Source organism: Lissotriton vulgaris, chromosome 1_1, assembly GCF_964263255.1.
Source record: "Lissotriton vulgaris chromosome 1_1, aLisVul1.2, whole genome shotgun sequence".
NCBI lineage: Eukaryota > Metazoa > Chordata > Amphibia > Caudata > Salamandridae > Lissotriton > Lissotriton vulgaris.
In genome coordinates, this window is record NC_141685.1 from 1,624,457,408 (window position 1) to 1,624,473,172 (window position 15,765).

Consider the following 15,765-nt stretch of genomic DNA (forward strand, 5'->3'; position numbering starts at 1 on the left):
ACCCTTGCACCATGGTGCAAGGGTGCCTGCGTTACAAGGAGCATTGTTTTTGTGCAAGAATTGATACCTTTCTGCGCAAAAGAATCCCTAGACGCATATTCTTATTTTTATGTGTGTGGCACAAAATATTTTGCTCCTAATTACGCCATCTTCTGGGAAGCATAGTAATTGTGTGAAATCCATGGGTGGATGCACAGGAATGCGCATGCACCATCCATGCAACGCCCCCAGAATTAAATATAAAACGCTGTGCTAGGTTACATTTCTTTACAAAGCCAATCAAGGCAGCACAAATCGCCCCTTGCGTGGCTTTGTGAATATCTACTAGCATTTTTCCTTGTTCCTGCAACACAAAAGTGCTACAACAATGACGCAAAATGTTATTAAATCCAGCTATTATTAAATCACTGACTCTCTGAAGCAGCATAGCTGGGATCTGACCCATGGCATAAGAACGGAGGTCTATATGCACAGGCTGTGGCACTCATAGTGTTGACAGTTGGTGACCTGGCCCTTGTGGCAGAGCTGGATGGTGTTTGAGAGTTTGGCTAGACTCACCCGATGTTTGCAGGTTTAGATTATTAGAACTCCACTGGCTCTGCACTGGCACCGGTCTGCAAAGGGAGACCCTGTAGCTTTTGTTACTTTCTTAAACTACAACACTGCCAATGGAACTGTTACATTTTATCTCCAGTCTTCCTAGGAAAATCTTCAATAGGACAAATGCCCAACCTGCATGTAAATATAACCCCAAAACAGGAGTAACAGGCTAGTCATGTGGAGCGCTTGCGAACACAATGAGAGGAGGACCTCGGTAAACAAATACCTGAGAAAGACTCGGACAAAATCCTAGAACGCACCCCGAAAGTGTCACGGAGTGCGCGCTTCAAATTAATTAACTACTATGTGCTGCATAGAGCATATTTAAGGCCGGTTCGCATTAGTAGGTACTTTGGAGTGGACTCAGCAGTCTGCCCCAGATTCGGAGAAAGAGAGGCGCACATACTCCATATGTTCTGGAGCTGCCCAATATTGCAAACATTCTGGGGGAGCTTTGACATATCATAAGCGTCCTGATTGACAAAGAAATTCCACAGAACCCAGAACACTTCCTCCTAGGGTGGTTCCCTCACACAGCTAGAAACAGGGTGACAGGAAAGTTTCAGGACCTTACCTATATATTAGCTAAGCGGGATATAGCCAGGAACTGGAAGGCGCCGGGAGGGCCGAGACTCACTACCAGGAGGAAAGAGTTCAAAAGATGGGAGGGGGTGGAAGGGAGACTGCTACTCCGAGAGGCCAGCGAGGGAATAGGTACGATAGAGAAAGCCAGGGCATGGGAGGCTCTTGTGGGGGAACTAGTGGCAGCAGACGCAGACGCACACAGCAAAGGGAACACGCCGAGGGTGGCAACACCGGACCCGGGTGACGGGCACGAGGAGCAACAAGCCCCACGCACCTGAGAGAAACAGCGGGCCATTAGCTGCTTATTGGGGCCCTAGAGCCCAGCAACCTCTTCACACACTTTTCCACATTTCACTCATTAGCAAGCAACTCAAGGGGGGAGGGGGATAATTATGTTGGGAAAGGGTTATAGATAAAGGCACATCGGAGACTGAACCAGGATATGTACTATTGTATGCACTGTCAATGTATAAGTGTCAATAAAATATGGTTAAAAAAACAAAAAACAGGGCAGTCATGTGGACGTTATAGAGGTACATGGCTACAAATATTGAGTTTCAAAGTCATTGACCTCACTTGGTTTCAACTCCTTACCTCCCGTGGAAACAAACTGCATGTTGCAGGGTGACTCATAGTTTGTGGTAGGTGGAAACACACTGCACGGATCTGTGATGGATCCAGCTAGTAACTGCACTGCACTAGGGTCTACCTTTAGGGAGTAGTCATCCCTCCAAATAGCCACCAGTCCTACTGTTCAGGTTAACTACATCAGTACACCCTCTAGGCTACACGTTTCTAAAACCACACTACTGTTCCAATACGCTCAGTTTTTTTTCTCCTTCTTTTCATGGATTCTACGACATAGGTCACAGGAACCCAAAAAAGGATTAAGGGGTCCTCGATCACATTAGTTGATGTACGAACAGGCCATCGTGGCTCTGTTACATTACGTGATCATTGTAGGGCTCCTGACAAATGCTAGGGATTATGTATGAAAGAGGCAAGATACAGGTTATTGTCTTGTGTGATTATTACTCTGTATCCCGAACAGCTTTTTTATAGACCCCCACCCCGCCGTGGTGTTCATGCCTCTATACAGTGATCCTAAACCTACACAAAGGAATCATTAAAATTGTATCCTAATGAGTTCATTCAACTTTATTGATACCCCTGGTAAAAAAATAATAATAATGTATGAATGGTCATAATCTAGCGTGGTCCTCAGATCTACATGATTCAGCGCAGTTTAATGCCCTTAACGACTCAAGCATCTTCTTCAGGACCTTATCCTACTGCATGTGCCCATACTTTCTTAGTTTAGGAGGTCACTGTAGCATTCCCTCTTTTATTAGCATCCAGCTGGCTGTTGCTTTGAGGTACTGATGATGGCTCGTTGAGATATGGCTCAGTCGTACAGGCCCAATGAGCCAATATTTAGGAACTCCCCCGTAAATTCAACTGGGATAAACTGAGTTGTCTACCGCTGTGTTAATGGATCTCTTCAAGCTCACGTCAATCACCAATAGGAGGTAACGTTACTTTTTAGTGAATGACAGTCAATATATAGTGAACTAATCTAAATCCATCCTTAAAATCCTACCTCTCAGTTATGTGGAATAGTCCATCTTTTAATGGACTTCAATACAGTGCCCTTCTACATCAAAACATAAAAAATGTAATTTAATTTTTTTAGGCAAATAATGAAATACTACAATAATTCCCAACACAATCTGAACAGAATGAGCCATTTTCATTATGACGAATTCAAAGAGAATCAATATGTATTTATTACTGCATATAACAACATGCACTGGGGTAAAATCAGAAGGTTTATGTTTTAAAGTAAATCAATGAAAACTGATATCCCATTAAGTGAGCTGTAATTCCACGCGAAATTAAGCTCACATTTGGACACCTTAAAACAAGAGAGACACATTTAGGGGTGGTGCGTTCCGTTGAAAAGAAATTCAATTCGAGTTTGCAGCAGTGTTGGGTTAGGAGAAAAGAAGGCAACGTGGCTGGGAGACAGTAGAAAAGAGTGAATGAGAAAAATGGGAGGAGAGAAAGATGTGAAAAAGGGATAGAGAATGAAATCATTTGAGAATAAAGGCTTAGAATTAATGTATTATGCAGGCACTAGATATGTTGCAAAAAATGAACAAAAATAAGTAACGAGTACAAAAGTAAAGTGAATATTGAAAATGTACGATTCAGCATTCATTAGACGGCTGTGGAAATGTAAATGTAAATGTGGCGTATTTGTATAGCGCGAACAGTGACCCGGAGGCATCCCGGCGCTTGTACTCCTACCACAAGGGAACCCCTCCTGGCTTTTCCTTGTGGGGTGTCCACTCCTGGGCATCCCATAGTGAAACCAGGCATCCCTTGTGTATCAGGGGGCCTTTGTGGAGACTAAGCAAGCTATTGCCCAGAGTTGCAGCGTGGGACCCATGCTTAGAATCGGCACTGAGGCGAGAATATCCGGTCAGAGGAATTTAAGCCTGAAAGCCGCCAAGGCGGGAATCGAACCCTGGTCCCTGGCCAGCGTTCTGCATCAAGGTCTGCCGCTCTAAGCATTGAGCCACACTTCTACATGCAACTCAAAAGTCTTATTTAAAATGTGCATTTCTCGTGTTCTTGGTGGCTTTCACTGTGTCCCTGGGCCATTTACGTGCTTCACGTTAGGATTCTTGCTTGTGCGACACCATTAGTGCACCTGGAGGATTATCGCTGCTTTCTGTGGTCTCCTATGAGTAACCTGGGAGGTTCCTGCTATGCCCCGAAATAGTATGTTTTCGAATCGTGAGGCATACCTCTGTTTTCAGGGGCCTGGGCCTGTAAACTTTGAAACCTGAGAGATAGTGTTTCTGTCTAATCCCAAATTTGGTATGTTTAATTATTGCAGGTGTCCCCATATTGTACCTTGGAGATGTGGTCCTGCGTTTGTTACGCTGCTGTCAAGTAGCAGCATTCTTTGACAGTGTGTGCATTACTCACATGAGCTACGATGTTGGTCCGCCTCATAAGGATAAATGTGCCACAGGTACTCACAACTCGTTTAGGAGATTCATTGGGGCGAATTTCAACCACGGAAGTTGGCGATGGGGAAGCATCAGGCAGCAGCCTGAAACATCTTCAAATGGTGAAGATTTGCAACACTCCTAGCAAGTGATAATGGGGGGGGGGGGCGCACTGGTACCATTCCTGGATCTCAGGGTATTAAGAGCTTGGAAGTGCACCCTTCAGACATGATCATCAGAGGTAAAACGGATCAGTGAAAGGAATACATATAATGCAGACATCAAAAGACCCAACCTTTTATCCTACAGAGATTAATGAAGTGATCACCATCGAGTTGGGTAATAGTGATATTTGTATCCAAGAGAATCATCTTTCCCCAGACCACCCCAAGGCACCCAAAGAGCTCAGATAAATGCTGTCCATTGAGATTTAAGGGGTTGATACAGCTTAATTTCACTCAAATCCCTCATAAAGAAATTGAATCCCTGAATTCCTTCAACTCAGAACCCACAGAGATCAGCTGCGGAGTCCCTCAGGGATCCTGCCTGAGCCCCACCCTCTTCATCATCTACATGGCACCGCTTGCAGACATCGTCAGAAGCCATGAACTCAACATAGTCTTCCTCACAGACAAACCTACATCCGCCAAGAACAACTTCCATGACGGGGTGAAGGAAGTGGCCACCTGGATGAAGAACATCTGCCTCAAGCTCAACTCAGACAAGATGGAAGTTTTCATCCTGGGACCCTCCCCCTCTACCTGGGATGACTCTTGGTGGCCTGCAGCACTCTGAACCCCCTCCCCCCCACGGACTACGCACAAAACCTTGACATCCTCCTGGACTCCATGCTCTCAATGGACTTCCCAATCAATGCCATTTTATCCTGGTTTCACACACCCTGCTTCCTTTGTAAGATCTTTAAGTTGATCCCCACCGAGTCCAGGAAAATGGTCACCCATGTTCTCATCAGCAACAGATTTGACTACGGTAACGCTCTCTACACCAGCACCACCCAGAAACTAAAACAAAACTGAAGACCGTCCGGAATGCCTTCGCTAGACTCATCCTGAACATCCTACGTCGCAACTGCATCACCTTTTGGCCACCTGAGAGACTTTTACTGGCTACCTGTCAAGCTTCTCACGCATGCCTACAAAGCCCCCCAGAACACCACACATGCATTCCCAACCAGTGCCTCTCCTCCTACACTCCCACCAGACCTCACCGATCCGGCCAACTGGCCACCATCCCATTGATCCGCAAGACCTCGGCTGCAGAAAGATCCTTCTGCTACCTCACTGCGAAGACCTGGACCTCCCTGCCTCTGCACCGCAGGCAATCACCATCACTGCCGCAATTCAGGAAGGACCTCAAGACATGGCTCTTCGATTGAACTGCAGACCCTCTCCCTCCCAGTGCCTTGAGACCCTCACGGGTGAGTAGTCGCTCTTTTTAAGATCACTGATTGATTGATTGATTGATTGAACAAAATTGCAATATTGAGATAGAGATCTAGAGAAACACTGGATCTGAAATGTTCCCAATGTTTGGAGTAGGCTACTTCGGTGGAAGCAACCTGAAACTGCTTTTCTGCATGCTCAGAAAGCTTGTTAGTGACCTCTTCAACAGCAAATGTTAATGACCTGAAGTAAAATCCCCTTAAAATAGCGTGCCGCTGCTGCAGATCTTACCAAAGATTGGGACACGTATTGTTACCGTAAAATTTCCCCATCCAGTAAGATTAAACCATTCAACATATTACCCTTACCTGTGCCACGTATAACTGAATATCACCCCCATGCTGGTTTTGACTTCAGGACTTGGGTCATTTAGGCAACGCGACCCATGGGTTGTTAAGTACCCATAACTGAATGCTGTTGCATGTGCAAGGCTATCATCACGGATGCCTGTTTTTTTGTTGTTGTTTCTAGTCAAGAAACTGGGTGCCCTTATAGGGACCTAAGCTGACAGTCTTATTTCAGAGGGTCACCAAGTAACTTCATGTGTTCAGTTACGAGTTATGTTGTGCAGCATGGCATTGTAGAAAGGGGGTTATATGTTGGTGTAGCTGAATGTAAAATGCTGAGGTGCTTTAGTGAATTAACTCCTACCACAGCATGGCCTTGTTAATTTTGTGATACAAAAGGGATGAGCAAATCAAACACTCACCCCCAGTCAACTGATCTGGGTTTAATCCATCACCATTCTTTAGCTCACTCAGCCACCCCAGTTCAGACATGGCCATATGCAAATAAGCCTGACCCTGTGCCTCATGGAAACAGTCCAGCCCGAACTGCCAAGTCATGTCTTCCATGGACCGGAAACAAGCATCCTGGGACCGGTTTCGGATTCATAATCCTTGTTAATTTTGTGGCAAGCTGGGAGAGCCTCTCTGCTGTAAGTCTGGTGGTCCTAGCCTAGGGTCAGTGTATTAATGTTCCTTTGCAGAAACATGTGTTGTCGGCCACGTATACTAGCCGTCTTCTCTTCTGAGAGTTCAATCACAGCCATCAGAGAAGGCGCTACACACTAGCAGAATCACTCTACCCCCCAGTCAAACTTAAAAGCTCTAGTGGAAAATCACTACAAGCAGGCATCCCTACCTTCATGCAGTAGAAGTAGGCAACACAGATCTACTTTGGCAAAACCTATAGGTCTGTCATGATTTTAAAATATGAATAAACAAAGCACTTGCTCCAAAAAAATATTTGGAAGTGGCCATGCCTTTTTGATGTTAGTGTGTGAAATAGGGAACAGCAGGATTGGTCTACTGTTCTAAATGGGTTGCACTGCATAAAGGGGAGTCAGTGTTGCTGGCGAACACTTTATTTTTAGTAAGGTCCCATGATTTTTACAGATAGGTTCAGGGGAATAAAATAAAAAACTCGAGGGGTAGGCTAAACTGCTGCTGGTGAGCTAATGCTTTATTGATCATTGTTAGAAAAGGGATCCCTGGCTGGCCAGGGCTTGCGCCAAAGTCTCTCAGAGACCACCACTCCTAAGTCAGGGCAAGGGAGTTACACGCCAAGATAACCCCTGCTCACCCTCTAGGTAACGTGGCGCGAGTAGCAAGGCTAAACTTGGAGGCGATGTGAGTTAAGTATTTGCGCACGCACCCCAGCAACAACACCCAAGGCCCACCACAAAGGAAACTCCACACAAGGTTATATATAAAAATAGCCTTTGTATTATACCAAAACACATTAGATAAAAACACACACTTTACAATGTGCCAACAGGCACGGGCAGAATTTACAGGGGATATGTACAAGACAGGGCCACCTGGACCTCTGTCAGGAATCAGCACTTTTAGAACTTAGAGTACAAATCACTGTAGCACAAAATAGAACATAAAGCATACAACCAGTAACCACTGGTAACCGGTAAGTACCACCTACGCAATCCTAACCACCTTAGGAACAGGTCACGCAGGGAACCAGGACCTCACTAGCACCACCTGTACTAGCAAGAACAACCACCTAAGTATCACAATACCTGTAGGGGTATAGGCACATAACACATGATGCATAACATACATTCAGAGGTGCAGGGAAGGAAACACATGATGTATCAACAACACATTCAGAGGTGTAAGAACAAGGCACATGACGCATAAAAACACATTCAGAGGTGCAGCAAAAGAACAATTGCGCCAAATTCACATAAGTCACCTCCTGTGACTGTCCCTAGGCCAACTGGCCTTGTTGGGGCTAGGATGCCCTGTGTCCAAAGTCAGGCGGCCTAAACGTGGCAGCTGCCCACGAAGTTCTGGGCAGCTGAAAGAACAATGATGGGCCAACGCTGGAGACTCGTGGGCTCAAGAACCAAACAGAATGTCACCTGACGTTGGACTCGTAATCAACAAATGCCCCCAAGAGCCTCGTGGGCTCTAAACAAACACTGTGGCACTCCAGAGCCTCCCGTGGGCTCTAAACAACTAATTGCCCCCGTTGAGCCTCTCAGGGCTCTGAACAAATGCGGCACTTAAGAGCCTCTCAGGGCTCGAACCAAATACTGCCCCCGTTGGTGGAGTCCCCCCTTGGGGGACTCTGAATTCAAAAGGGGCCCCAAGAGCCTCTGTGGCTCTACACACCTGTCCTCGTGCTGGAGGGGAGGGGCGGGCACCGGCAATGTGCCCCGACACCCTCCTCTTTCAGACTGGACCCCGGACCCCACTCACCGGGCCGTCGGCTTCCTCTTGGCTTCCTCCTCTGCCGGCTCCTCTCCTGGGCGGCGGTAGGGGAAGCCTTCTCTCCTGGGCTGCGGGGCTCTCTTCCCAACACGGGAGCCTTGCGGCCGGACTCCTCTTTCGTTTTCTGGCTCCTGCGCTGTGCTCCGTGGCTCTCCCTTGCTCTCGGGAGCCCCGGGGGAGGGACGCCGGCTGCGGGGCGGGACTTCCAGTCGGCCGCGCTTGGATTGGCCGGCCGGCCAACCACTTCCGGGTCGTCATGGGCAGCGCGGTGGCCCGTTCCAGGCACTCGTAGGCGGGGGATAAGCAGCAAATGCCGGGTGGGCACCTGCTCTTTTAAAAGGACAATAAATCGAGGTGGGCACTCGATCTTAGGGCGGCAAAGTCCCTGGCAGGGTGGGCACCTGCCAGGGGACTTTAAAATCGGCAATAAGCGGCAAATAAGCGGGGTGGGCTCCCGCGCCGCAAATGGGAAAAAAGGGGGATCCCCACGCCGGGGAATCCTTCGAGGGCGGCAATTAAGCAGCTAAATGCCGGGTGGGCACCGGCAGAGAAATACAGCGCTCCCAAGCGCTATAATAGCAAATAAAGTGCTTCCAGGCGCTTAGAGGCCCACAAGTACAGCAAAAGTCCTCCAAGAATTACAGCAGGCAGGGGGGCAAGGCTTGGCCCAGAGCCAGCTCACTGGGTCTCCAGGCAGGGAGACAATCCAAGTGGCGGTCCTCCTGGCCCCAGCAGCAGCAGCAGCCCCCTCAGGCAGGATCCTGGCAGAGAACATTTTGTTAGGGGACACAGCCCCTTCTTATACTCTAAATTCCTTTGTCTGTAGGTGCAGGGTGGGGGAGAAACCGGTCGCAGCTGGTTTTGGAGCACCCTTGATGGCTCAATCACCCTTTTCATTCACTGGCAGGACTAGGGTCATCAGTCGCACCACAGGGGGCGGAGCCAGCATTGTGTGGGGAAAACCCAGCCTCATTCAGGACACAGGTGCACTCCTCCCCAGCCATCAGCATGATAATCTCCACACTCACCACCGGGCAGACCCATCATGACTCATGTAGCCTGGCATCCCAGCCAGCTCCAGCCTATCACACGCCAGCACCCTCACAGCACACACACACAGCCATGTCTAGAAGTGGCACTTCCCCACTAGACACATACACGCCGCACATACCATTGCGCAGCATTCACTCTCACGAGTTTGCACATACCAAACTCGAGCATGCACACCTCTAGCATCAAGAACTACCAGGGACAAAGACATTCCCCATGCATTCCTATGGGAGGGCAGGCCAACCCATAGGCACTGAGAGTGTGCACGCACTTTCCACTGGGACACAGTGAAAGTGCGCAGAAACCAAAAATCACTACCACTGGGTCACAAACACAAAGCAAAAAGTTTAGGGGTGAACCTACCAGAAGGGCCAAATCCAACAATCATCTTTTCTAACGAGTACATTTATGTTTAATGGCTACTTGGAGCCAAAACCCACAAAGCATCTGAATAGGAGTATTTATTGCACACCTGCAGGGACTGCATAATCAAACATTTGTGGAAAGGGCACTTTAAAATCAGTATTCAATAGCCAATCCTCTGCCCCATCGTGCCTGTAGGAGGTTCACAATCCCAAAGTAACTTACCTGTACCTGCTATTGTCACTGTGCCCATCTCAACTAAAAATATTATAAAGTCAAATACTTTCTGTCGCACTGGCCAACAATTTTAGCCACGATTGCCTGTAATAACGTCTTTTAGAGCGCGCCAACCAATTCTTCGCACCTTCAGATTGGCTGTCGTCTTTGTCTTGCACCAGTGGTGTAACGAAACTTAGGGGTGCCCCTATCCTTAGAATACCACTAATGTCCCCCCAACTAAATTAACCGAGCAACAGAATGGTACACTGAAAACCAGCATGTCTATTACTGAATGGATGTTTACAATCTCATTGTTTCGCTCACATATCATCAACTGAAAAGCAACCCTTAGGAAAAGAATCTAAATGGCGTGCCCACTCCCCTCCTAAAAACATGAGAATTGGGAAATATGTTCGCTTTTCCAACACCATGTTCATTAGAAATTGGTTTGTAAACCTAAGGTTTTACAGGCTGTCCTGAAAGGGAGGTTCCCGGAGTAGTCCAATACTTCAGATACCAAATAGATCATGCTTGCTTTTGTAATTAATTCTCTGAGGCAAACATGAGGATGTTTTTTGCAAACATGAGGATGACCATCACCAGACATGGTCTCCAGCATTTCCAGAGTGTGCATTATTTTCTTGTGTATTTTCCAACTTTGCTATGATATTGATATTGAAGTAGCTACTTCCTTCGAGCACAACCTAGAGCTCTGCATTCCCCTACATACTCACCCAGCCATTTCATTTCGCTTTCCCCTTTAGCTCCTTGTAGTATTCTCACATGATGTTTCATTACCTATGTTTCTTCACTTTAGCTGCTCAGCCTGTGTGTGTCTACTCTGTATGGAATGTTGGTGAGTGGACCTTCACTAGAATGCCTGGGTGACTGGATGAAGTGTGACAGTTGGTCTGAGAGGCTGAGCAGCTAGCAGGCTGCTCCTGGTGGGGCTGTGAGTTAGCTGTGATTTACCACCTACAGGACTTGTTAACCAACCTATGAATAAACCTACTTGGTTTACATCATACCAGCGTAGCTTGGTTACCACACTCCTCTGCTGACCTGACTGGAGCGGTGGCTTAATAGTAGCACAGCAGTGTCCCATTGTTTGCCTGATTTTAGTGCCTCAAAAACGACCTAATAAAGCACTATCTTCACACACGTTGTTTTTTCTTACCGTTTTGCATCCCTAAATTGCATGTTATTGCTACTGCTTTTTTTTTTACCACCTTCTTTCTAAAGGCCATCTCCTTTCTCTTATTCTTCTGCATGCCTCCTCTCCCTAAACACAATTTACTGTCACATTCATGTGCACCTTAATCTCTAATAATGTATTTTTATGCAAAGTGCCCATATGTCTTGTACAAGATCATACCCTCTCCACTTCTGAAACAAGCGCTCCTGCAACCTAACAATACATAACGGCCTCTAGCTATTTTATCAATCCCAACAGACATGTGTATGTGAAATACCCCGGCCCCCGCCCTCATTGATCACAAAGAAATCCAATTAATGTAATCACCCATGAAACTGGAGTGAATGCTTTCAAGCGGATTTTATTACTGCTCCCCATTCGCTTACAGTTACCTGCAAGACTTATTTGCACCACCAATGCACACTAGCACTTCTCTTTATTTAAACAAGTGTATGTACCCGGTTCCATTACACTCCAAGAGTCGAGACCCGGTGGAACTGAACACTTTCCTGAAAGAGCGCTTTTGAAACAAGGTTGGGGAGGAGCAGCGCGTGTAAGACGTAACAATGGAATTAGAGGTTACTCACTATGTTCACCGGTTGTCTCCATAACCCAAAGAGTCGCTGTTAGTACATTCAGAAGGAGATGCCAGCTCATCTCCCGCTAAGCCATTGAAGCTCCGACTCATGGTTCAAGTGCTCTGCTCCAGGAGGCAGGCCCCGATCTCTGTGACCTCATCCCCGCCAGTTCTGGAGCTCCTTCACAGCCCTGGACGCTGTATCCCAGCAACGACCGATAGTGACATCATCATTCAACCATATCAAGAGTGGAAGGCTCTCTTCCTCCACAGCCGTCTTTGCCTACTGCTGCTTTAACTTACAGAGGAAGCCTATATGTACTGCAGTGCTTTGGCCACTGCCCCTTTTTTGCTCACATTGGGAGCCTGTGTACACTGCAGTGCTTTGCCCACTGCACCTTTTTCTCGCAGAGGGAGCCTGTGTGTACTGCAGTGCTTTGCCCACTGCCCCTTTTTCTCGTAGAGGGAGCCAGTGTGCACTGCAGTGCTTTGTCTGCGGCCCCTTTTGCTCCCCGATGGAGCCTGTGGGCACTGCAGTGCTTTGTCTGCGGCCCCTTTTGCTCCCAGAGGGCGTCTGTGTACACTGCAGTGCTTTGTCTGCGGCCCCTTTTGCTCCCAGAGGGAGCCTGTGTACACTGCAGTGCTTTGTCTTCGGCCCCTTTTGCTCCCAGAGAGAGCCTGTGTGCCCTGTAGTGCTTTGCCTACTGCCCCCTTCACTCACAGAGGCAGCCTGTGTGCACTGCAGTGCTATGCCTACTGCCCACTTTACTCACAGAGGCAGCCTGTGTGCACTGCAGTGCTTTGCCTACTGCCTCTTTTACTCACAGAAGCAGCCTGTATGTACTGTGGTGTTGCTTTTGGCAATAATGCTGCTCGCAGTGTCTTAGACGCAGAGCACTAGAGCTGCTTAATGTTGAAGCAAGGGTTTAATTTTCCTATCGATCCAGTGCATGTTCTACTAGTGCGTAGGATAACAACAGAGCTAAAGCGGCCTTTGTTAGCTGCTACTACACACTTTAATGTGGGAAGTAATTCAAGGTTGTCTGATGAATAATCATAAGATAACATAGACTGCATAGTGCCACCATTGGCACAACACCCCACCCACAAAAACACATAGCATGCACGCTAGATAAATAAATACACAACACAGCTTTTGTTTGGGTAAATATTGCTGCAGGTTTATTCCATACAAAAGTATGCAATATGGTGGGTTATCTTACAGGCGATCCAAGGGCAAGCAGCTGTAGCCAGACTGTGCTGCCTGCCCGTCTGATCTGCCAAGCTGCACTGGAGAGAAACCAATCTGTGCTACACCTTATGGGGTAATCCTCTTTCCGGATCACGTGACACATTGGTCCCTTATTACTCCCACCCCCTTTCAGAGCGTAGCAAGGCAAGCCCCCGGTTGTTCAGGCCCACAACCGCCTGAAGGACTAAAGGGACGCCAACGCTGTTTTCCAGGAACCTGCCATGAGGCTCCTGGGATTTGGCTCTGGCACCCCTATTGTGCCCTGCAGAGGTACCCTTCTGTACCCATTAGCTTCCAGATCGCCCTGTAACTCCGCCTGCAACAAAAAGAAAACGTTACAACATTCCATGCATCTTGCTCATCACCCCCACGCCGGGTACGCGGTAGGGTGGGAGACGGCATGTCCGGCACAACAGAGGATGACAGGATGGCGGGGGAAGACCTATATACCTTCCCCCAATCCTTGGTGTGCCAGAAGTGACGCGCCTAGTGCGCCACAGACAAGGAGGGGAGGACTCCTCCCAGAGTCCCCGAATTAGAGAGGGGGGTGGGTTGGTGCCCTGATGGGAATAGAGGGCTGCCCTCTTGAATGGCCCCCTGCTTGGGCCGCGGGCAGCCACATAGTGTTACCATTGGCAACACACCCCACCCACAAAAACACATAGCATGCACGCTAGATAAATAAATACACGACACAACATTTGTTTGGATAAGTATTGCTGCAGGTTTATTCCATACAAAAGTATGCAATATGATGGGTTATCTTACAGGCAATCCAAGGGCAGGCAGCTGTTACCCGACTGTGCTGCCTGCCTGCCTGATGAGCCAAGCAGCACTGGGGAGAACTCGATCAGTGCTTCACCGTATGGGAGATCCTCTTTCTGGATCACGGGACACATTGGTCCCTTATTACTCATGCCCATTTCAGTGCAGAGCTTAGCAAGGCAAGCCCCCAGTTGTCCAGGCCCACAGCCACCTGAAGGACTAACGAGTCGCCAACACCGTTTTCCAGGAACCTGCCATGAGGCTCCTGGGATTTGGCTCTGGCACCCCTATTGTGCCCTGCAGAGGTACCCTTCTGTACCCATTTGCTTCCAGATAGCCCTTTAACTCTGTCACAGCTCTGGAGGCAGCCTCCGTCACAGCCAGAGCCCCCCACCAAAACAGCTATACTCTTACCTGCAGCCTCTCATCTCTAGAGCCTCTTGCAAATCTAGAAGCAAGAGATCCATCCCTACTGGTGATAAATAAACCCCATCTTTATCAAAGTGTCCTTTCACCATAGCTTGAATCATCTCATGTCTGATGAAACCCAGACCCCTCTGATCCGTGAACTTACGCATTGAACTATTAACCCTCTTCCGGGAATGTTCAACGGCGTCCTCTGACTTCGCCCCGTGCCACACTCTGCAGGGAATTGTCTCAGACCACTAGAGCTCACATTGCCCTATGTATTTACTGATCACCCCCGAGTCAGCCTTCATGGATTGTAAGAGTGACCTCCTCCCATGGCAATCAGGTTGTTGCCCCCAGGTATATCACTAAGAAATTGGGGGGGGACCCCCCCTTGGACCAGTCTCTGTTCCAATCTGTTAATGAGGCCGCTCCATCTCATTCCGGGGAAACCCATCCAAACAAACTGCGTTTGTGAAAATCCCCGTGTCCAATTCCGGCGCGCAGCCCACTGTGCCACCCTTGCGACGAGCGACCCGGGGTTACCGGTCCACCTAGGGTAGCCTGGCACAAAGTGGTAAGGCCTAACTCCAAGTCAATTTGTCGCGCTTGCGTCACACTCAATACAGTAACACAGCGTACCTCCACTTAAAAATGAAAATGACACCACACCATCTTTAGAAAAAGTAGAAAAGCTTTATCTTTCCTTTAAATTTGGTTTTCAATTACATCAGCAATATTGTCTCATCACATTAAAATTCCTGTCTCATGAAACACAAGTTATTGCAACAATTCATATCATGTTAGTGAACCTTACTCATTTACCTCACTAACAGCAAGTTAAAATGTACTTCATTTCAGGCCAACCTTCATCTCAGCTTTAGGGACTATTAAGAAGGCCTAGAGGCAAATTAACAGGACATCTCATTACCCTAGTCCAACGCCTCGACAACACCGACATCCAAGAGAAGGCACTGAAGTGGATCATCTCATTCCTCGCCGGAAGAGCAAAGAGAGACCGCTTCCCCCCGTTTCGATCTTAGGCCACCGAAGTCATCTGTGGAGTTCCGCAAGGATCATCACTCAGCCCCACCCTCTTCAACATCTACATGAGACCTCTAGCCGCCATCGCACGCCAACACAACCTCAACATCATCTCCTACGCCGACGACACCCTGCTGATCCTCCCTCTCACCAGAGACACCAACACCGCCAGAACCAGCCTACATGAAGGGATGAAAGACGTCGCTGAGTGGATGAAGAACAGTCGCCTGAAACTGAACTCAGACAAGACGGAAGTCCTCATCCTGGGACCATCACCCTCCGCCTGGAACGATTCCTGGTGGCCCCCAGCCCTGGGCACCGCCCCCAAGCCAACAGACCACGCACGCAACCCGGGCTTTGTTGGACAGGCCACGTGAAGGGCTTGCTTCCTCCCCGCATGACAGGGCCCGAGCCCGGCCCTCTAGGTGTTACCAACAGAAGCCACCCGCACCCCGTCTCCTACGGGACTCCTGCCCCCGGACATCTCTGCAT

At 48.3% G+C, this 15,765-nt stretch overlaps 1 protein-coding gene across 1 annotated transcript in view; it reads right to left on the minus strand.

The window, feature by feature from the left end:
- Positions 1-11,950, minus strand: part of LOC147750922 (uncharacterized) — a 226,309-nt gene extending 214,359 nt beyond the window's left edge. Inside the window, exon 1 of the mRNA XM_086937336.1 lies at positions 11,815-11,950. Within this exon, the coding sequence (XP_086793462.1) occupies positions 11,815-11,884 (70 nt within the window). The 5' untranslated portion in view covers positions 11,885-11,950. The remainder of the gene's footprint in view (positions 1-11,814) is intronic.
- Positions 11,951-15,765: the final 3,815 nt, after the last annotated feature.